The 21647-nt window shown below is 45.9% G+C and overlaps 1 protein-coding gene across 1 annotated transcript in view; it reads left to right on the forward strand.

Moving 5' to 3' along the window:
• Positions 1-6109: 6109 nt before the first annotated feature.
• Positions 6110-21647, forward strand: part of INTS1 (integrator complex subunit 1) — a 70596-nt gene continuing 55058 nt past the window's right edge. The window contains exons 1-12 of the mRNA XM_066576322.1: positions 6110-6188; positions 10752-10824; positions 11536-11600; positions 13540-13830; positions 15275-15471; positions 15907-16044; positions 16317-16473; positions 16610-16715; positions 17201-17387; positions 17593-17738; positions 20034-20175; positions 21363-21539. Coding sequence (XP_066432419.1) covers positions 11543-11600; positions 13540-13830; positions 15275-15471; positions 15907-16044; positions 16317-16473; positions 16610-16715; positions 17201-17387; positions 17593-17738; positions 20034-20175; positions 21363-21539 — 1599 coding nt within the window. The 5' untranslated portion in view covers positions 6110-6188; positions 10752-10824; positions 11536-11542. The remainder of the gene's footprint in view (positions 6189-10751; positions 10825-11535; positions 11601-13539; positions 13831-15274; positions 15472-15906; positions 16045-16316; positions 16474-16609; positions 16716-17200; positions 17388-17592; positions 17739-20033; positions 20176-21362; positions 21540-21647) is intronic.

A 21647-nucleotide genomic window follows, 5' to 3' on the forward strand; every position in this document is an offset into this window, starting at 1 on the left:
AGTGAAGTCTGCGTCTACTGTTGTGGATTTTCTGCAGATTTTTGTATTGCCTTTGGCCTCTCCATTGAAATCTATGGCAGAAATATGCAAGTTTTCTGCACCAAATCCGTTGCTAAAATTGACAAGCTATAGATTTAAATTCTGCACTGTAGCTCAATTTCCGCACTGAATTAGTGCAGATTTGTTTCTGCATCATGTGGATAAGATTTTGAAAATCTCATCCATGTTGCTATCATAAATTATGTGGATTTTCCGTGCTGAAAATCTGCATGGAAAATCCCCCCCATATGAACATGGCCTTAGGGTGCGATCACACGTAACTAATTTACTGGGGATTTGCAGCAACGGAAAAATCCGTAGTAAAATCCACATCAAAATTTGCATCAGATGCGGCGGATTCAGGTGCACGTTTTGATGCTGATCCACAGCAGATTTAACTCGCTTAATTAGGCTTTAATTGAAAAGGTGAGATCTGCAGCGAATCGGCACCAAAATCTGTATGTCAGGGCTTATTCCTATGAGCGTATATTGGCCGGCGTTTTCATGCCCAGCCAATATACGCTTCCATCTAAGCAGTCCCCCCTTCCCTCACCGGCTCACTGCCTCTCTCCTTCACTTCTGAATTTGCAATGGGAGGGGGAGGGGTGGAGCTAAACTCCGCTCTGTCCCACCCACTCCCAATCTGGCTATGGACAAGGGGTGGGAGCTTAGCTCTGCCCCCATCCCGCCCACTCCCATTGCAAACCGCTTGGAGGGGAGGAGAGAAGCAGAGAGCCGGTGAGTGGGAGGGACAGCGGGCGTGAAAACCTAGCAGATATACGCACGTCTGAATAAGCCCTCAATCAAAGAAACCGTGCAGATTTCTTGCAGATTTTTTCAAAGCATTTATGTTCCCTACTTTTTTCAGTCATATGCTAATTACCTCCCCCTACACAGTTTGCAGGCACACGCAGTCATGTGACGATTTAGGTCCTCCTAGAGTAGAGAATATGACAGTGGGAAATAATGTGTAATTAGCAGCGATGAGCGAGCATACTCGGTAAGGCACATTACTCAAGCGAGTAGTGCCTTATTCGAGTACCTGCCCGCTTGTCTCTAAAGATTCGGGTGCTGGCGGGGGAGAGCGGGGGAGGAACGGAGGGGAGATCTCTCTCTCCCTCTCCCCCCCCCCCACCTGCTCACCACCGCAACTCACCTCTTACCCGCGCCGGCAGCCCAATCTTTAGAGACGAGCGGGCAGGTACTCGAGTAAGGCACTACTCGCTTGAGTAGTTTGCCTTATCGAGTATGCTCGCTCATGTCTAGTAATTGGGTCTAACGAAGGTAAAAACGTGGGTGTTTACACTTCTTTAACTAGCAGCCATTTTTCATGTTTTAATTTTGTTTTTTTCATCCCCGCGTTCCAACAGCTATAACCTATTTGATTTTTCCGCCAATATATCCATATGAGTTCTTGTTTTTGCAGGACTAGTTGTAATTTTAAATGGTACCATTTAATATACTATATAATTACCCCCTATATCCGATCCCTTTCCTGAACATGTCAGCTGCACCTCAAGAACATGGCAAGAATCCGCCCTTTTCTCAACGCAGACACGCTAAAAACACTCACTATTGCCCTCATCCACTCTCGGCGAGATTACTGCAACTCGCTGCTGATCGGCCTCCCCTGCACCAGACTCTACCCTCTCCAATCCATCCTGAATGTGGCAACCAGGCTCATCTTCCTGTTCAGCCGCTACTCGGACGCCTCTGCCATGTGCCAGTCACTGTGTAGTGGCCCGAAGTCTATATTTCTGACCCCTCCATAATAGTCATACATGTCATGTCTTTAATGTGAATGCACTGTGCAAAGTGTCTTGTCTGCTGTTATGTGTATTGCACAGCTGCAGCATGTAAGAGGTTAATGTCTGAAAGTGGCTGGAATATGTCTGGAAAAGAATTAATATCTGTCTAGTCACGTGATGTCTGTACCCCATAAATGTGAGTGATTGGGGTGTAGTAGGGAGTTCCTGATCTTCAACAGTAGAGAGAGGAATGCGATTGCCGGCCACATGGGGGTACCTTCAACCCTCATGTGGTGAAGAGATGGAAGAAGAGTAGAGGTATCCTAAGGCCTGCCATTCCAGGTACCACCTCTAAGGAGCGACTGAAGTGGAGAATCTTCCATGCAGAGTGTCTTTAAGTGCTCAGTGAGTGTCTGTGGAGTGTTCCTACCCCCATCCTCCTCTGGAGTGTTCCCTTTCCAGGAGCGGTACCTTACAGATAACATGGACTGTAGGACTGGTGTCATCCTGTGTCTCCTCCCTGACCTCACAGTCTCTGTTTTTCCTGCACTGGCGTATGTAACATTGTACTCTGACAGGCTTCCAGTAAAGTTCCCTGGTCATTGCCTGTTGCCAGTGACTGAGGTATTCAAGTTTCAACTGCGTGTCTTTATTAAACCGCCGGGCACAAGCTATGGTGAGATGGAGCGTGGCGTCACGCGTGACAAATCTACAGTCCAGCACACATATACAGGTAACCGCTGTCACAGCGTTGCCTGGAAGAGGCTTAGAAGTACTTGGGCTGAGGTTGCATGCATCCCTCCTGGGGGGAGTCTGGTAGAGCCACCGTGACAAGTGCCATCTCTACCCCGCCAGCTCCTCAGTGTGGGCCTTGTGTCGAGGTGGCCACTGCAAATAAGGGAGATGGAATAATACCTCCACAGTGCCACCTATTGAAAGGCAGAATTCCTTCAAGACAAAGTTAGAATCTTTATACAGCCTTGTAACAATGACTGGGAATTAAAATAAAAAGCCAGACTCCATGTACAGACAGCTGTTTCAGGGTTTTTGCCCTTCATCAGTGTACAGCAGGAGTCTGGCTGAGCTAGTGAGAGGCCTAGGTGGCCGCTGGGATGCATTCAAACTCGCTACCTTCATCCACAAAGCCCTCCACAGCACCACCCCGCCCTACATTACCTCCCTCATCTCAATCCACCACCCAGCCCGGGCCCTCCACTCTGCTAACAAAATCAGATTAAGTGCCCCTTTAATTCAAACCTCTCATTCCCGCTTCCAAGACTTCTCCAGAGCAGCACCAATCCTCTGGAATGCGCTACCCAGAGCTACCCAGGCATTCCCCGACACAAAACTTCAGGCATGCTCTAAAAACGCACCTCTCCAGGGAGGTATATCATATCTCCTACACCAAACCCTTCTGTACTCCACCTGATAACATGCTCCCTGTCTCACCGACTGCAATTCCTGCTAGCCGTATTCAACCTGCACCTGCAATCACATCGATTCAGCCACTATACAGCCTAATGTGACCATTGTCTATGTGTATAGCATCCCTCACCCTCCACCTCACCATACCGTGCACATCTCCAGCCCGTTACCTTCTGTATCACCCCATTATCTGTAGTATGTAAGCTCGTTGGAGCAGGACCCTCACCCCTACTGTCTTCATCAATTGATCACGACATATAACTGGGGTTTTGTTTGTCCTCCCTGCCTTGTAAGCGCTGCAGAATATGTTGGAGCTATATAAATAAAGATTATTATGTATTTCAAAGCTTTAAAAAAACATTTAGGTCAGGCGAAATGCCAAAAAACTACAAATGGGCCATTTTTCAGGGGGTTTTGTGTTGCAGTAAAAATGACATAACATCCTTCTACGGGTCAGTACCATTATGACGATGTGATGCTTAGAGATTATTTTTATGTGTTACTGCTTTGTAAAAAGTTGAAGATTCAAAAAGGCCCTTTATAGGGCCGAAACGCGTTGCCTATTTCCCCTATATATATTGTTACATGGCCATGTTATATAGCCGGAGCTGTTTATGTCTATTGATAAATACATGAATAATACCTACTGGCTATCTCTACCTGCTACCATTGGATTCATTGCTGAATTCTTTTCTGGGAGTATTTCTTTGGAGAGAATTAACCCATTCCAAACCAATTTTGGATTCGGGGTTTCCTAGGGGGCTTTCTCTTTCTGACATTATACAATGGTGCCATCTGCTGGCTAGAGCCAGTACTGCGGTATGGAACATGCTGGAGAGGCCCACAAAAACAGAGCGGCCAGTAATGTACAGTAAGAATACCCTGCAGGACGCCTTCCGACATCGGAGCTGTACAGCCTTCAATCAGAATGTCTTTAGACGTCAGACAGTGGATTGGAAAGGGTTAACGCCTTCCTGGATTTGGGGGTCTACTCTTTCTGAGACCCTCCTGTAAAGTAAGTCCCACAGGTCATAGATTTTTTTCTTTGATTGGTTTATATGGTTTGACCATTATATGGTCTATTATTAGGGATGAGCTAGTATACTTGCTAAAGCACTACTAGCTCGAGTAATGTGCCTTAGCTGAGTATCTCCCCGCTTGTCCCTAAAGATTCGGGGGCGAGGAGCAGGGGAGAGCGGGCGGGAGAGAGGGAGAGGGAGATCTCCCCTCCGTTCCTCCCCGCTCTCCTCCGCTGCTCCCCGCTCTGCGCCGATCCCCGAATCTTCAGGGACGAGCGGGGAGATACTCGGCTAAAGCACATTACTCGAATGAGTAGTGCCTTAGTGAGTATACTCGCTCATCCCTATCTATTATTTACATGTTATCCGATACCTCGGAACCCCCAATGGCGCTCCCCCTGTGATTGTATGCCCGACGGGCCAGGATTGATGGACCTATTGGAATCACATTGATTACTACAGCCCAGCTGGATTGAGGTGCGCCAGACTATCCTGTATAGGAGATCCGGACGCGCCCGAGTGAGTCATACCACTTTTTCTCACCTATTACTAGGTAATATACCCTGCGTTGCACGGCGATTTTATATATAGCGTTCCTGGAATACACAAAGTGGGCCACAACAATGAGCCCAGCACTGCACTCCTATGAAAGCTGTTCAATAGAAAGTCTGTGCTGCCCATAGCAACCAATCACAACGCAGCTTTCATTTTACCTCAGCAGTATAAGAAATGAAAGCTGAGCTGTGATTGGCTGCTATTGGCAACAAAAATTACAGTGGAAGTCCATGAGTTTTCGATTTTTAATTCTGCCAGCACTCGTCACCTGGTGCTGAAGAACGCTCACGCAACATTTCACTCAAATCAGCCCAAAACCTTTTGTTGCCCATAGCAACCAATCACAGCTCAGCTTTCATTTCTTATACTGCTGAGGTAAAAGGAAAGCTGCGCTGTGATTGGTTGCTATGGGCAGCACAGACTTTCTTTGGGACAGCTTTCATAACAGTGTGATGCGGGGCTCATTTCTGTGGTGCACCTTGTGTATTCCAGGACTGTCACACGTAGAATCGCCGTGCAACGCGGCAGTATATCACCTCGTACTTGTATAAAAGGAATGTCAATGAGTTATTGTTCGCGTTTACACTGAACGATTATTGTTCATATTCCCTCATTTGAATGTTATCGCCCATGTAAAAGGGCCTTATTGCCCATCCGCAGTATAGTGGGTGTTGTGGGTGGCGGTCCGACCACAGGACTCCCAACGGTCAGGAGAACAGGGCTTCCAAGTGTCCCCTAAGGGCTCCTGCACACTTGCGTTTGTCTTAGCCGCAGTGGATTTGCCCTCCCATGTGGACCAGATTTCTGAGAAATCTCCTCCACATGGCTGGCTAATCCCGGGATTAGCGGCCGCAGGCGGATTTGCCGCGGTGAAATTCCGCACGTAATTTCCTCGGCAAATCCGCCATGTGAGAACACAGCCTAATAGTGACATGACTATGGGGGTGGGTATAGTCATGCACTACCGCCTTATTAACTCCTATGTAAGTGTACAGCTAGCCCTGGCAGCCCCACAGTCACCTCCACTCCAGCAGCTACACTTTGGGACCCCCCTATTCTGGGAAGTACCATGTGAGGTGGCACAGTGTACATTGCTGAGCTAGTTCAAGCACGTGCTGGAGTATTACTAGAGCCACAGAGAGTATATACTGTATACTGCTGTTATACTGCATTGTGTACACCGAGGGCGGAATTATCCCTCACACTGCATGGACGTGTAGGAGACTGTCCTGCTCCGCCCCTCCTCGTACACGACCAATGAGGCGCGTTCTCTGCTCCAGGGGGCGTGGTTGCGTTCTGCACCTCTCCACGTTCGTAGACGTCATCAGACCGCGTCACCCGGAAGTAGAGAGGAGCCGGCGCAGAATGGTGTTATTGTGCTGAGCGGACCGCCGTGCAGCAGGTGACGGGCGGGGGTTAGCGGGATGTGTACACTGCCAACTGTGTCAGGCATGGCGTGGGATGGTCTCATGAGGGGGTCATTCACGGTCCTTATACCAGAGAGTGTTGTATCCATGACAACAGACTGTCTCCAGCTGACGGTATAGATGTGTTCTGGGAGAAGGAACTCTATCCTGTCTCAGCTGCCAGTTCTTTAGTAGGGGCAGAGAAGCCGCCTCTGATTAGTTGTCACGTCCATGGTTCGCTGCCGTTGGCTCCTCATGTCCGCCGTTCTTCCTTTTGTACTTGCTTTGAGACGTCTTCTCCATTCATTACCCCCTCGTGCGCACTGAGGCCGCTCTCACACGTGTGTTCGGAAAGCGCCGCTTGAAATCACCGTGTTTTAGCTGTTTTTGAATGCATGGCGCAGCGTTTGACAGCGCTTTTTAGCGCCCCCCCCCCAACCAATAACTCTGAGGCGCATTAAAAAGGCGCAAAAGTAGAGAAGACAGCGCTCAAATTGCTGCATTAGAAATGCCACGTTCACATGCAGGTCTGCGAAGCTCCGTTGAAATCAGCGGTGGCGTTGTACCGTGTTAGCCCGGCGCTCGGGACGTGCAAAGCGGTCAGTGTGAGAGCGGCCTGAGGATGCCGTGTCTCAATTTTATTGCAGTTCCCGCTACAGAAGTCACCTCTCCTCAATGAGGGGGTTAAGTCTGCCCAGAAATACGCAATAAAACCCTGCCCCAAATGCTGCAGGTGCGGAGGCAGGCCTTCCACGGCTGATCCGCTGCGCATCAGCCCTGCGTGGACCTCGCCTGGTGGGTGCAGATGCCTACCAGGGCGTCCCAGTGATACCGTTTTATTCTTTTACACAGCTACGATCTGCGCTCAGTGAATGGGGGAGGAGCAACTCAAGATGGCGCGGGCCTCTGTTCACAGTAAGCAGGCAGTTGTTCATGAGTGACCGTGTGTCTGTTTACACGGACTGATCTGTCGTCTGGTTTTCTGCGTGCTGAAAATGAATGATGAGCAGGAAGCAAATGACTTCTCATCCATCTTCCAGTCGGGGCGTGCCTTTACACTGGACGATAATGGTTAAGATTCCCTTTGGATGCAGGAATTTGAGTGATTTAGTGGGTCGCGTAAAAGGACCCTTAGGCCCTCTTCAAACAGGCAAATTTGCGCATGCAATACGTGGAGAATAGAACCTGTTGATTTCAATGGGTTTGCTCACATGCATGTATTTTTCCTGTACGTTTTGATTGTGCAAAAAAAAAAAAAAAGCAGCACGCTCTATTTTCCTGCACATTTACGCACCCAAAGTCCCCATAGAAGTCAATGTGGATGCACAAATGCGCGCTCCATATGGTAGGAGGAACTCTAACTGCGCTGTAAGATTAATTAGCCATTTTAATTGGTGTCCCTGTTTGCCACATGCAAATGAACGTGTCTTGTGGGCACAAAAAGTACAGTAAAATATGTCAATGCACGCACAAAAAAGCATTGTTCAGCCTGCAAAGGTGTAGGGCTCAGCCGTGCACAGATATGCATACGCCTGTGTGAGGGGGGGCCGTGAGCGGACTATGGCTGTGTTTGCGCTTCTGTAATGCGGATGAGTGTCCTGGAGTAACACAGATTCCTGCGATGCTGGCACATGTCTCAGTATCACAGACACATAATCCGCTCGTGTATCGCCAGCAAAAATCGTCCTTACACTGCAGCGAATCTGCATCAAACATCTGTTAGAATGTGTGCCATGTACACCAAAATAGTGCCGGAGCCTGAATGCCCCCGAAGCCCACAAGTATCTTTTTTCTGGTTATCCAATAAGGCCACTCTCACACGTGCATTCAGTTAACCGCTGCTTAGAACCGCGCAGGTCTGCGAAGCCCTATTAAAATCAATGGGAGCACTGTACCGCGATTGGTGCGGCGTTCGGGATGCCACCTTGTAACACCTATCCTATTGGCCCATTAACACAGGACGAGATGTTGGGCAAATGATGCCCATGTGCTCCTCCCAGTGATGCTCCTTCTGCTGGCATGAGGGTGGAGCGGGCCGAGGAACTGTGTTTTTACAGGTCATTGGTTAGACTAAATAAAAGAATCAAAATCATAAAAAAAAATACATGTTTCGTATCGCTGCGTCTGTGAAAGTCCGATCTATCAAAGCAATGCATTATTTACCCTGCACGGTGAACGTTGTCTGAAAAAAAAATTAAAAACATTAAGACCTCCTGAAATGCGCTTTTTTTTGGTCATTCTCCAAGAAAAAATACAATAAAAAGTGATCAGAATTTGTATCTGTTCCAAAATGGTACTAATGCAAATATAGGACGTCCTGCAAGAAATGAGCCCTTTCACAACTATGTGGATGGAAAAATAAGTTATTGCGCGCAGAAGATGGCGGCAGAAAATAATAAAAAAATAAATAAAATGTCTAAAAATAAGTAGTACAGCAAAAAAAAACCCCACTGCATAAGTTTGGTATTGTAGTAATCGTACTGACCCATAGAATAAAGTTATCATGTCATTTTTGTTGCAGTTTGTGCACCGTAGAAACAAGACGCAATGAAAGATGGTGGATTTTTTTTCCATTCTACTCCACTTAGCACTGTTTTCAGTACATTATATGGTACATTAAACAGTACCATGGAAAAATACAACTTGTCCCATAAAAAACAAGCCCTCATAAAGCGACGTCGATAAACGAAGGAGTTACATTTTTTTTTAAACGAAAAAAAAAAAAAAGCTTGGTCACTAAGTTAGTTAGTTATCTCGCTTGGACGACCAGGGTCCGTAGCGCCGATCTAGAATGACCATGACCGAGAGCATTGTTTCATTCAGTGTTGATGTCGGAGAAGGTACTGTTGCCTATGTGTTGCTCCCACGAGCGCCGCGGACGACCAGGGGGCCTCCGCCATCTGGCAGGGTGTCGTCTCTCGATTGTCCTAGCAATTGTAGCACATCTCATTTTTCACGTTATTTAACCCCTTGGTCACTAAGGGGTTAAATAACTTGAAAATGAGACATACTGCTATTATTCAGTTTTACCAGTGTAATCAGGTTTTACTTTACAGAAACATATTACAGTATATACCCGAGTATAAGCCGAGTCAATAAGCTTTACCACAAAAAACTGGGAAAACCTATTGACTCGAGTATAAGCCGAGTTATACCGAGTATATACTAGGTATAAAAGAACCTGCAATACTCACCTCAAAGCCGGCGTCTGTGCCCCCGGCGCGATGGTCTCCTTGGCGCGATGGTCTCCTCGGCGGTGTGGCAAGCTGCTTGAGAATTCTCCCTGCTGTCATCTCCCTGCTTGGCTTTGAATTCCTCTGCCGTCAGCGCTCTAAATAAGTGCTGTGATTGGATCGAGCGCCAGCCAATCACATACGCCGCTCGATAAACCAATCACAACCATTCAGTGATGTCATTCCCTGAGTGGCTGTGAATGATCGAGTGCCGCCTGTAATTGGCTCGATCCAATCACAGTGCTTAGTTACACAGCGCTGATGGCGGGGGAATTCAAAGCCGAGCAGGGAGATGACAGCGGGGAGAATTCTCAAGCAGCTTGCCGCACCACCGGGGTCACAGACGCTGGCTGGGAGTTGAGTATTGGGTTTTTTTTTTTTCTACCTCACTCGAGTATAAGCCGAGGGGGGGCTTTTTTAGCACATTTTTTTTTGTGCTGAAAAACTCTGCTTATACTCGAGTATATACGGTAATAACTTTGTTACGAAAAATTTTTTTAAAACTTGTTGCACAGTATTGTCACTGAAATTCCTGCAGAGCACGGGCATCTGAACGATAATCATCCCGTGTAAATGGGCTGTATGGATGGGTGATATGTCTGTCCTGGTATACATAACCCCCCTTTCAATGGGGTTAGATAACATCTAGTAGCAGGAATCCAATAGAATTTTTGGATTTGGCTTTCTGTGTGAACAGAGAATAAAATTATAAAATGAGCAGGCGCTTTGCGGGGCTATATTGGACAGGGTGCACAATATTTTGTTATTGATTAACTGAGAAGTTCAATAGGCAGTAACAAATCTTTAATTACGCTAATGTTTTGCTATGATCAGAGCGTGATGAAAGTGATAGTAATTAGAGGATGTCTTTGGCTTTGTCAGTTGTCTTCTTCTCCTTTACCCCCAGGAGTTCCCCTTATAGTTCTCCTCCACCCATCTAGTAAGTAAACTCTTATGCAGACAACCCGACTATATAGCAGTTGGCTTGTTCATCATTGCATTTAGAGCATGCTCGGAGTGTGAAAAGATAGAAACCAGGACTGTAGTGGCGGGCGGTGACTGCTGTCGGCTCTTCCACCGCTTCTGGACGTATGCTGCCTCTCCTGGTTTCTATGCTGGAAACGCAGTGCTGATTATGGCCACCAAGGTGTTCTGTAGCTGCCGAAGAACTACAACCCCCAGAATGCCCGCTGACTGGATATATTGGGAGCTGTGGGTTTGCAACATCTGGAGAAGCCGCAGACTAGGGAATGTTGGACTACAGCGATAGAAGGCATTAAGGAGCCATTTCTGATACTTCTGTACCCTATTTGTTCTCTCTTTCAGGTTCACAGAATGTGGACGTCTTTCAGAGCTTCCTGCTTGTCGTCTCTCCATCCTATGATTGAAGATATTGAAGGTCTGGTTATTTTCGTTGTCTACATTGGGACATTTTATCACATAAAACGTGCGCCTACTGTAAGGTGACCACCGTGTTTCTTCATGGGAAACCAGATCTCGTGGGACCATCGCAGGACATCAGGGTTGAGTTATTCTTGTGCGATGGGCACAGTCACTAAGACAACATGTTACAGAACGCAGGGGGAAGGTGAAATAATGTGCGACGTGTGGTGTAGAAAATTACATAACTATTGGTGTGCCGCACAGTGTATCGCTGTATGCTGACTGTTCCACGTGGGGCTGTTGAAGAGAAGTCAGGCTTCCACTAGTAGTCCCATTGATTTGATGGTGCTGCTCCATTCAAGCTCATGAAGAGGGTAGTGAGGATCAAATAGTGACGTGGGACCCTGTTCTTGTGATAACTGGGACCCTCAGCAATCAGCCACTTATCCTGCAAATAAGTGATAAATGTTAGTTCTGCGAATATGCCTTTAAGACTTTGAGGCTAAGACTTTAAGGCATTCCATGCTAAGTGATAGTTCAGCGTTTTATAATCAGTCAGTAAAACTTGTGTGGTGTTCTTACTAATCAAAGTTGTAGGTGCCCTTGGGGTAAGATAACATTTCATGCTTCGTTATGCTCTGTGATTTGGAAAAAGTATCATCGTTCTCTAGTTGCATAATCTACCTTTTTTAATCCATTTGTATACATTGTGCTTTATTTTCCATAGGGTAAAGATGAATCGCCCCAAAGCGACTGCTGTGCGCCGGCCCAGCGCTGCCGGGAAATCATCAGGTATTTCACTGCTGTCCAGATTGTAAAACCCTCTCTTTCTAGAAGAGAACCTGTCAGAGTTCATTTAGGGGTGCGTTCACACATTGCGGTAATGCTGCGATTTGTTGAGGAATTTTCACAGCAGATCCGCAGTAAACCCGCCGGTTAGTTATAGCCCATTTACTGCAGAAAGTCTTCTACATGTAAACGGGGGTTGCTGGAGATGTAATCAACTTGTTGATGGAAGCTGTCAGAGCATGTCTGGAATCGTTCTGACAAACAGGCGGGTCACAGTCTAGTACACTGCAGCCAAATACAATGCTGGTGCTTCAGCTAATATGTCCAAGTACACAGCTCATTGATCCCTTGCACGGATGGGCTATAACAGCAGGCGACCAGTTCCAGTACCATTGCTGTATAGGAGGAACAGAAAAGCGAGACTCCAGGGGGCAAAACGGCTCTAAAATTGGGTGACTGAGCAGTGGAAAAAGATCACTTGGTCAGAGGGATCCAGATTTCTGTTGCACCGTGCTGATTGGCACGCGCAGCATGAATCGATGACCCCTTCCTGTCTGCTGGTCAGACCAGACAGTACCTCCATCTAATTTGCAGCAATTACAAGTAGCTTCCTGTCTGCCTGGGCCAATATTCTTGCAGAAGGATTTCAGCACCTTGTGGAATCTGAGCCCCTTTGTTGAATTGCTGCAGTTCTGAAGGCCAGAGGTCCAACGCGCTGTATACACTAAAGCAACCCTCTGGATTCGGGAGGAATATCTGTCCCGGAACTGGATTGTCGGGTATATTACCTGCTGCTGTTCGTCTCTGTTGATGTCCCTCCAATTCACTGTTTCAGGATCCTGTTTTCAGCCATCTTAAGTTGGCAACTGTAATTTTCTGGCTACCCAATACACACTGGTCACACGAGCAGTGCTAGTCAATCAGTCATGCAGCAGGTATAGTGCTACCGATGCACTGTGTGAATTAGGTAGTCTGAAGACTGCATTGGCTATCTTAATTGGAAGAAAACGGGACCCAGAATTTGCGAATTGGAGGGGTATTTGCACAGAATACTAGCAAGAAGTATAACTGCCTCCTGTGATCCCAGGGCAAGATTTTGTCCCAAAACCAATGAGTCACTTTAAAGCATCTGTACATGTCTTATCAAAACCAAACTGTTGAATGCAACTGCACCTACTAAATGGCAGCCATGAAATGCCAGTTTGGGGTCCAAAAGAAGCAAGCCCCTCTGCTCCATGACTACTTAGAAGCAGCATCCTCTCTGGTTTAAGGTGGTCGTATACCCCACTTGGCTCTCTTGATGGGCAGAAGGGGCTTACAAAGGAGCGAGGTGTGACAAGATGTTGCTCAGTGCCTACTTTACACTTTAGCAACCAGTTTTGCCCTTCACTTGTAAAACGCTTTATGCAGTGACAGGTTCCCTTTAGGGTGCGTTCACACTTCTGATTTGTCGCAGATTTCACCCTTTCAATTAAATTCAAATTGAAGGGGTCACATTTGTTGCAGATCTGCATCACAATTCGCAACAAATTCTGTAGCAAATTGGTGACGCATGAAAGCACTCTTAACCCTTTTCAATCCAATTTTGGATTCAGGGTTTCCTTGGGGTCTCTCTCTTTCTGCCATTATACAATGGCACCATCTGCTGGCTAGAGCCAGTACTGCGGTATGTGTCATGCTGGAGAGGCCCCCGCTAACAGAGTGGCCAGTAATCTACAGTAATAATACCCTGCCGGACGTCTTCCGACATTGGAGCTGTACAGCCTTCAATCATAATGTCTTTAGACGTCAGACAGTGGATTGGAAAGGGTTAAAATGGCTATGTGCGAATCAAGCACCACCCTTGCATGTAAACTCGAATGCATAAATGCTGGCAAATCGCATTATGTTTGTCTTGAAGTTTGGTGTATGTATTGAATTTGTTTTTGCTGTTTACTTTCAGGTCATCCTCCTCCAGGGGATTTCATTGCTCTAGGCAACAAGGGCCAAGCTAGTGAGTCTAAAGCCCCCAGCAATCTTCTGAAGCCACCTGCTCCTGGACTGACCTCTGAGAGGAAGCGTGAGGCCTCATCGTCTTTAGCTAGCACTTCAACACTGACCGGACTCACCAAACGCCCTAAACTTTCTTCCACTCCTCCATTGAGTGCATTGGGCCGATTGGCTGAGGCTGCAGTTGCTGAGAAGAGGGCTATCTCCCCGTCCATCAAAGAGCCATCTGTTGTCCCGATTGAAGGTGCTAATCTGTAGTTGCTGTAGATGTCCTGTGTGTTTTTAGTGTAACCGGTACCTGTCATCTTCTGTGAGCCCATAAACTGTTTTTATGGGCTCATAGGACAGGGCCCACTAGTGAGATTTTTATGTTTACCCGACTCGATGTTCCTTCAATGTCTTCCGAAGAAGTTGCCATTCGGTGTATTGAGCTGACTTCGCAGTACACACATAGAGAATTAAGTGTTCAGCATCAATGCAGGAAATTCTGCTGGTTGCATCTGCACTTGAATGCTTTTAGCGCCTCCGCAGAAGAATCCTCCAACCATCTCCAACCATCTTTTGGGAAGCTGTGGACTCTTTGGTTTGTTAATATTGGTAAGCGATAGAGTAGGGTGCTTTACTGTGTAGGGCAAGGTAAGTCTGAAACTATTTTAGCATCTCTTTTGCCATTACTTGTCAGTGTATGACATTTATAAAATTTCAGCAGAAAGCTGACAACGCTCTTAAAGGGGTTATCCCAATATATAAAGTTATTCCCTATCTACAGTAAAGCAGATGACTTATAATCTGTAGAGGTCTAAGCCCTGAGATTCTAGTGATCCTGAGAATGAGGGTCCTATGTCCCTCTCTTCTCATCACTGCGTGGGTGCTTCTCCGACCTGCAGTGACTCCACATTGAATGGGGTGATGGCCAAGCCTGCACTGCGACTGCACCATGCATTTCAATGGGGCTAACGAAAATTACCAAGCTTTTGTACCAGGGCTATCTTTAGCAGCTGCAACTACCAACTTCCATTCAATTTCCCCCCCATTTTTTGGATCGGCGGGATCTCGGACGTGAGACCCCCCCCCCCCCCCTCCTCTGATCATGAATTTATACCCTATCCTGTGAATAAGGGATAACTTTAGCTCTTGAGAGAACTCATTTAATTTTGTAACCTCATAGATGTAGCAAAATATTCACTGCTGTGATAAAGACATGAGATTAGAGATGAGTGAGTATACTCGCTAAGGCACATTACTCGAGCGAGTAGTGCCTTAGCCGAGTATCTCCCCGCTCGTCTCTAAAGATTTGGGGGCCGGCGCGGGTGACAGGTGAGTTGCGGGGGGAGAGAGAGAGAGAGAGAGAGAGAGGGAGATCTCCCCTCCGTTCCTCCCCGCTCTCCCCCGCCGGCCTCCGAATCTTTAGAGACGAGCGGGGAGATACTTGGCTAAGGTACTACTCGCTCGAGTAATGTGCCTTAGCGAGTCTACTACATGAGCTCATCGCTCATCTCTACATGAGATCTTATGTCTCATCAAGTGCCACCTTGCAGCCGGGCAGGGACATGGTTATGATCTGCTCACATGACTGCAGAGACTTTTTAAAGTCCACAGAAACCCTTTTAATTACCCCCTGCAGCTGGTATGCTGTTCAGTTTAAATGAAGATACTTTAGTTTCCTAACGTCTATAATTTTTTTTTAGTTGTCCCCGCTTCGTTGCTGGATGATGTTGAAGCTTCAGAACAAGAAGGAAATGACGATAGGATTGAAGGAGTGCTCTGTGGGGCAGTAAAGCAGTTAAAGATGAACCGTGCAAAGCCAGACCCCACATTGTACCTGAGTCTGATGTTTTTGGCAAAAATGAAACCAAATATATTTGCAACCGAAGGCGTCATTGAGGTAAGACTATTTTCCTTCCTCTTGTGTTAAACAAAAACTTTTGAAACAAGTTTTGTACTTTTTTTTTTTTCTAAAAAATTGCCATATCCCACCAATCCCGATATTGAAGGTGCTTTAAAGCTCAAAGGGCCTGTGGGTTCGTTCCCCTGCTGACTACTTGAGGGGTCATGTGATGCATCATGGGACAGAACAGGTGATGTAATTGTAGTTTTCCCATATTGTAGCAATGCGCTGCTGTTTATATTGGGTTCTCTCCTCACTGCGGGGGGTGCAGTTAGCCTGCAGTGAGGATGACTGAAGACACGGGAGCCCCATTCTTGAGATTGGCAGGAGTCTCGGCAGTGAGACCCCCACTGATCAGAAAGTTATCCCCTATCCTATGGGGGGATAGCTTATGATTTTGGTAAACCCCTTTAATGTAATCCTCTCTTGCAGGCCCTGTGCAGCTTGCTCCGGAGAGATGCCTCGATAAATTTCAAAGCCAAAGGAAACAGCCTGGTATCTGTCCTAGCGTGCAACCTCCTTATGGCGGCTTATGAAGAAGACGAGAACTGGCCAGAAATTTTTGTTAAGGTAAGAATGCTCCCTCTTTGTAGTAGGTTTACAACAAAGAAGGTTATTATTTCATATTGGACTGTGGAGAGTGAGAGATGAATATTTGGTATTTAAGCCAAATTGGACAAAAGTTAAAATGGGGCATCGTGTACAGGGAAGTTCTTTGTTGGTGGAGGGAAATTGTGTAAGAAACTTTTTTGGTGTGAGCAATTCTTTTAATGGTTGAATATCCTTTACAGTAGGGCACTGCTTTACTTCAGCCTTTTTGTTGGTTTATTGATCTCTTTTAGGTGTATATAGAAGACTCTTTAGGAGAGAGGATTTGGGTGGACAGCCCTCACTGTAAGACCTTTGTTGACAACATTCAGACTGCTTTCTGCACAAGAATGCCCCCAAAGAACATGGCACTACAAGAAGGTGGTCGAATAGCCGGGGACCTGAGCGCTGGTACTGATTGTATAAATCGTACATTGGTCCACTTTTCCACTGTTTAAATCTTCAGTTTGTACATCATTTATACCTTTACATCACTTTCTCAATGAGTTTGAGAAAACACTGAATCTTGTATTTCCATTCATTTCAGGCAACAGTCCTCACCCATCTATGGCAGAGGAGGAGGACAGTCAGTCAGAACTGCTCATTGCAGAAGAAAAAATGAGCCCCGAGCAGGAAGGACAGTTAATGCCACGGTATGTTATCTCTTATTATGGGTTTTGTTTGAATTCACGTTTTTTTACTTGTCAATGTACTGTAGCTTTATGTTGGGCTGATTTCACATCTGCGTTAGGGCTCAGTTCAGGGTTTCGGTCTCGCTGCTCCATTATTGGAGGAGAGAAATTGAGCAAATGGAGCAATATATTTTCCCACTTTTTATGTGGCTGCAGGCACCTTTAAAGGTGACCATACACGTTAGAAGAACCTCAGCTGAACCTGCTGGTTTTGGTGGGACTGTCTGACCTTGTAATGTGTAAGGGGGATGCCACGACTCTTAGCGTATTTCTGTCTCCTTATTAAAAACACTTAAATGCCCAGCTGATTGTATATTGGGAAGTGGCAATGAATAGGTGGTGAGCAAATGAGCATTCATCCAGCAGCTGTTTAAGGTGTATGGCCACCTTTAGGTGGAAATGCATTAGGTTTCTGCTTAACTTCCGTATACCTGATTGTTCCGTAGGTATGAAGAATTGGCCGAGGGCGTGGAGGAGTATGTACTAGATATGTTAAGAGATCAGCTCAATCGTCGGCAGCCCATGGATAATGTCTCCAGAAATCTCCTCCGTTTGCTTACTGCTACTTGTGGATATAAAGAAGTGCGACTAATGGCAGTGCAGAGACTGGAGATGTGGCTGCAGAACCCAAAGGTACGCTCACAAATTACAGTGAACTGGCAAGACCAGCAGATGTTTTGAGAAAGTAGTAGATGCATTCTGTCTGAAAACGTGGAATTTAAATTTATCTCTAGAGGTGATGATGAAACTTTTGTCTTCCAAGAGCTTCTTACTTATGGGTCTACTTGTGGTCTCTCCTATAATATCTGTCTCTTTCCTGTCGTCTTGAAATAATCAGCTGACTCGGCCTGCCCAGGACCTGCTTATGTCTGTCTGCATGAACTGTAACACGCACGGCTCTGAGGACATGGAAGTTATTTCAAACCTGATTAAAATTCGCCTAAAGCCCAAAGTTCTCCTCAATCATTACATGCTGTCTGTGCGGTAAGTTGGGTCTGTTTCACTGTCCACAAGTGCAGAATTAAAGGCTTGTGGGAGGCAAACACTCAGCTGTATTAATAATTTATTTTTCCTTGTGAATATAAGTAGCATGAAGATGAATGTTTCATGTTTCTACAAATATTCTGTGATGCTTAGTTATTGCAGTGATCCTATATATTGATTACAATGCCCAGTGTAAGGCCCTGGACACATCTTGTTTTCAGCCTACCTCAGAGCTATATGCCAGAAGCATATCTTTGGCCCAATGTCCACTTGCATGTACGGATTCCACTGCTGAATCCCGCTGCCTGCAGACAAGGACCAGAAAATACATTTTCTTCCCTGTCCAGATCCAATGCGGGTCTTCTCCGTGCCGGTCAGATCTTCTTTCTTCAGCACGGCGGATGCGTCTGGACGCGCTGGTGATGTGCCGGCCGATTGCACAGTGCAATATATTATTATTATTTTTTTAATCTCCTGCTTTCCCATGGATCCGCGGCACATCCACAGTGACAGCTGTGGCTGTGCCGCGGATAGGACGGCTTCCATTGACTTCAACGAAAGCTGCCCCGCGGAATCTGCAGAAAATTAAAGCGTGCTACGATTTCACATCTGCATGCTTAAAATTGTTTTGCGGGTGCTATTGCATTCCTCTGAGCAGCTTGATTTGCGTATCTCCAGTGCGGGTTTCACAAATCAAATCCGCCCGTGGACATTGGGCCTTAAAGGAAGTCTGTCAGCATATTTTTGCAATGTCAATGCTGTAAACTTTCACATATGCAACTTAATGTGGAATCAAACAGTACCATTATTTTTTCTAACTCTGCCTCCCATCCTTGGATATCGCCCCAGAACGGTCTCCAGCGCCATATGGTTATTAGCCACGGACCGTCCGATGAGCGGTTCAGCTCTGAAAGTCGTCCAGGCTCTTTCTCTTAATCTTGCACTTCAAAAGGCCCCCTTCTTTGCCCATTGACCTCTCCGGCTCTGGACACCGGAGATGTGCATTTCACTTGTGCCGCCCTGGGGACGGCACTTGTATGCGACATCATTCCTGCCTGAGTGTGAGTCACAGCGCGTGCACCTGATCCCTCATCGGCCACAGGCGGGCTGTAGGGGGAATATATGCTGTCAATCAGTGAAGAAGGGGAAGAGGGAGAGAGCCCAGACCACTGTTGGAGGGGAACCACCCATCGGACAGTCCACAGCTAATTAGTATGTAGTGCCGGAAATTCTTTTGACACAGTATATTAGGATGGGTGCTTGAGTTGGAAAAAATAAAGGTAAATAAAAAAAACACTCCAGCGAAAAACCATTTTTTCCATCTCTGCCCCCTCACCTGATTGCCTGTCAAACTCTGAAGGCTTCCTCTGTTTGTTGCAGCCACTTCCCTGCAGTGCAGCCCATGTTTGCTTATCAGGTGCCATCTTGATGTGAAAATTTTGCTTTCACATTCAACCAATCCTATGATGCATTAGTTAAAGGCTATACCATTTCTGCCTATTGAGAGGACAGTTTATCATTATTTTCCATATTGACGTAACTAAGCTACAGACCGTAAGTATACAGTCAGGAGGATGTGCTTGTGATCTCTTCTTTTTATAGCTGTGTGACAGGAGTCTCTTAATCATTAGGAACTTTGATAGGAGTGTCTGTATTTGTCCCAGGCAGTTTCTGTAGTAGGTTCATCGCACAAACTGAGCAATTGACTAGAACCTTCACACACAAACCCAAGTAGATCTGACCTGGCCAGAAGTGAGATCACATGACCACCTGAGGAATAAGGGGCAAATGTAAAAGTATATTGTGTTAACAGGGCAAAAGTATGCTGACAATTTCCTTTATTGTTGTAGCCTTCTATGCAGGGTATACATCTCACTGTATGTAGTAAGATATAAAGGGAATGAAGTATGCCAAAAAGACACACATTTGACATACCGTACTATGGGCACCTTGGGGGTATACGTCAGATTATATTCTCAATGTACATCCCTTAATGTGTGTAAAAACAGGTTGTGAATAGTGTTGTAGTCGGAAACCTGAGCTAGGGCTCCATAGCAACAACGAGTCACCCAGTTTACGGGAAAATCTCAGCGTTCCCACAATTCAACAACCATTTCTATGGGAAAGAGAATTGTGGACCCTACTAAGGTTCCTTTTTTCTTCCTAGAGAAACATTGAAGTCACTCAGGACTCTCGCTAATGCCATGATTATCTAAGAACGTGGATTGATTCTAATAAACCTCCCGAAACGTACAATAATAGCTGATATTGCTGTATGCTTTTGTGTTACCACAGGGAGCTCCTGAATGCGCACAGAGATAATCTCGGCACCATGGTAAAGTTTGTGATTTTTAACGAACTCTCAAACGCCAGAAATCCAAACAACATGCAAGTCTTGTACACTGTGCTACAGCACAGCTCCGAGCAGGCGCCAAAGGTAACCACATGGATTTATTAACCCCTTTATCGCTGGCCTTCATGGCTACCTAAAACGTTTTTTTTGCTTGTTTTGTTCTCCTTGGCACCTCTTCATTTTGGCAGTCATAAGTTTATTTTTATACATTGACATATCTTGTTTCTTGCAGCAGAAATTGTATTTTTTGAAGGGACTGTTTGGAGGGTGCATATAAGAACGGTCAATTATACGATTGTAATTTTTTTTTTTGGGGGGGGGAGGGGGATTTGTGTCTCAAATGTAGAAAGAAGCGTTTTTTTGTTTTTTTTTGACTGTCTTGCGTTTCGCAGGGATCAGTTTAATTAATTTCTCGCATTGTGATCATTGGGATACCTAAGAATAAATGTTTTTTTTTAATCTGTTAAATGCCTTTTTAAAGGGGTTGTCCAGTTCTAATAAAACTGATGGCCTATCCTCAGAATAGGTCCTCAATAGCTGATCGGCGGGGATCAGAGTTGCAGACCTCTGCCAATCAGCTATTAACCTTTTCTTTTCCCAGGGCATATATATTCGCCCTTGGTGAGAATCTGTTCCTGTGCATGGGCGTCTGTTCCCTGAATACAGCTGCTGATTGCTCACACGCTACTAATTGGTAGTAATAGGCTTTAGTACCAAGTAGTAGTTTATGCAAAAATGATTGCTTAAAAGCCATCTTTTGAGTGATCATCTTTGTGTCTAAATGCACCTTAACACTTGGTGTACCCTCACAGCATGGTAAGCTTACAGACTGCCCTGACATCCTTTCTGGCTCACAGGGCTGACTGCATAAGGGATCCTCCAGTCCCCTATCATGTCACTTTGAAACCCAGTGACCTGATCCAATGGAGAAGACACTTTGATCTTGCCATGGTCACACTTGACCATGGTAATACAAAGATTAAATAGCCAATCCTAGGTTCCTCCAAGCCCAGCTGTTGAACTGTTATTAGGCAGCGGAGCATCTGATCCAGGGCAGCATAGAATGCCTGTGCTTGCTGTACAGTGCCGTAAGACACACATGGGTGGTTCTTGGGGGTTTAAGCAATAGAACTTTATATTATCACATAGAAGAAAAAAATGGGTGTGTTTCTCCCAGCAATTCTTCACATCATTGATTTCAGTTTGTAACCTGCAGGACACAAGTAACTGTTGGCATTAGGCAGAATTCTCATGATGTTTTTTCCCTTCAGTTTCTAGCTATGGTTTTCCAAGACTTGCTTACTAATAAGGAGGATTATCTCCGGGCTTCGCGTGCTCTGCTTCGGGAAATCATCAAACAGACAAAACACGAGATAAATTTCCAGGCGTTCTGCCTCGGACTAATGCAAGAAAGGAAGGAGGCTCCGTACACTGAAATGGAGTTTAAGGTAATATATATAACACATCTATCACTATGATGCTGAAAAACTTGGACTAGACATCTGAGCTGGGATGTGCATCACAACTTGCATTCCCAGGGAGACCAGCCTTCCTAA

Source organism: Eleutherodactylus coqui, chromosome 8 (genome assembly GCF_035609145.1).
Source record: "Eleutherodactylus coqui strain aEleCoq1 chromosome 8, aEleCoq1.hap1, whole genome shotgun sequence".
Taxonomy (NCBI): domain Eukaryota; kingdom Metazoa; phylum Chordata; class Amphibia; order Anura; family Eleutherodactylidae; genus Eleutherodactylus; species Eleutherodactylus coqui.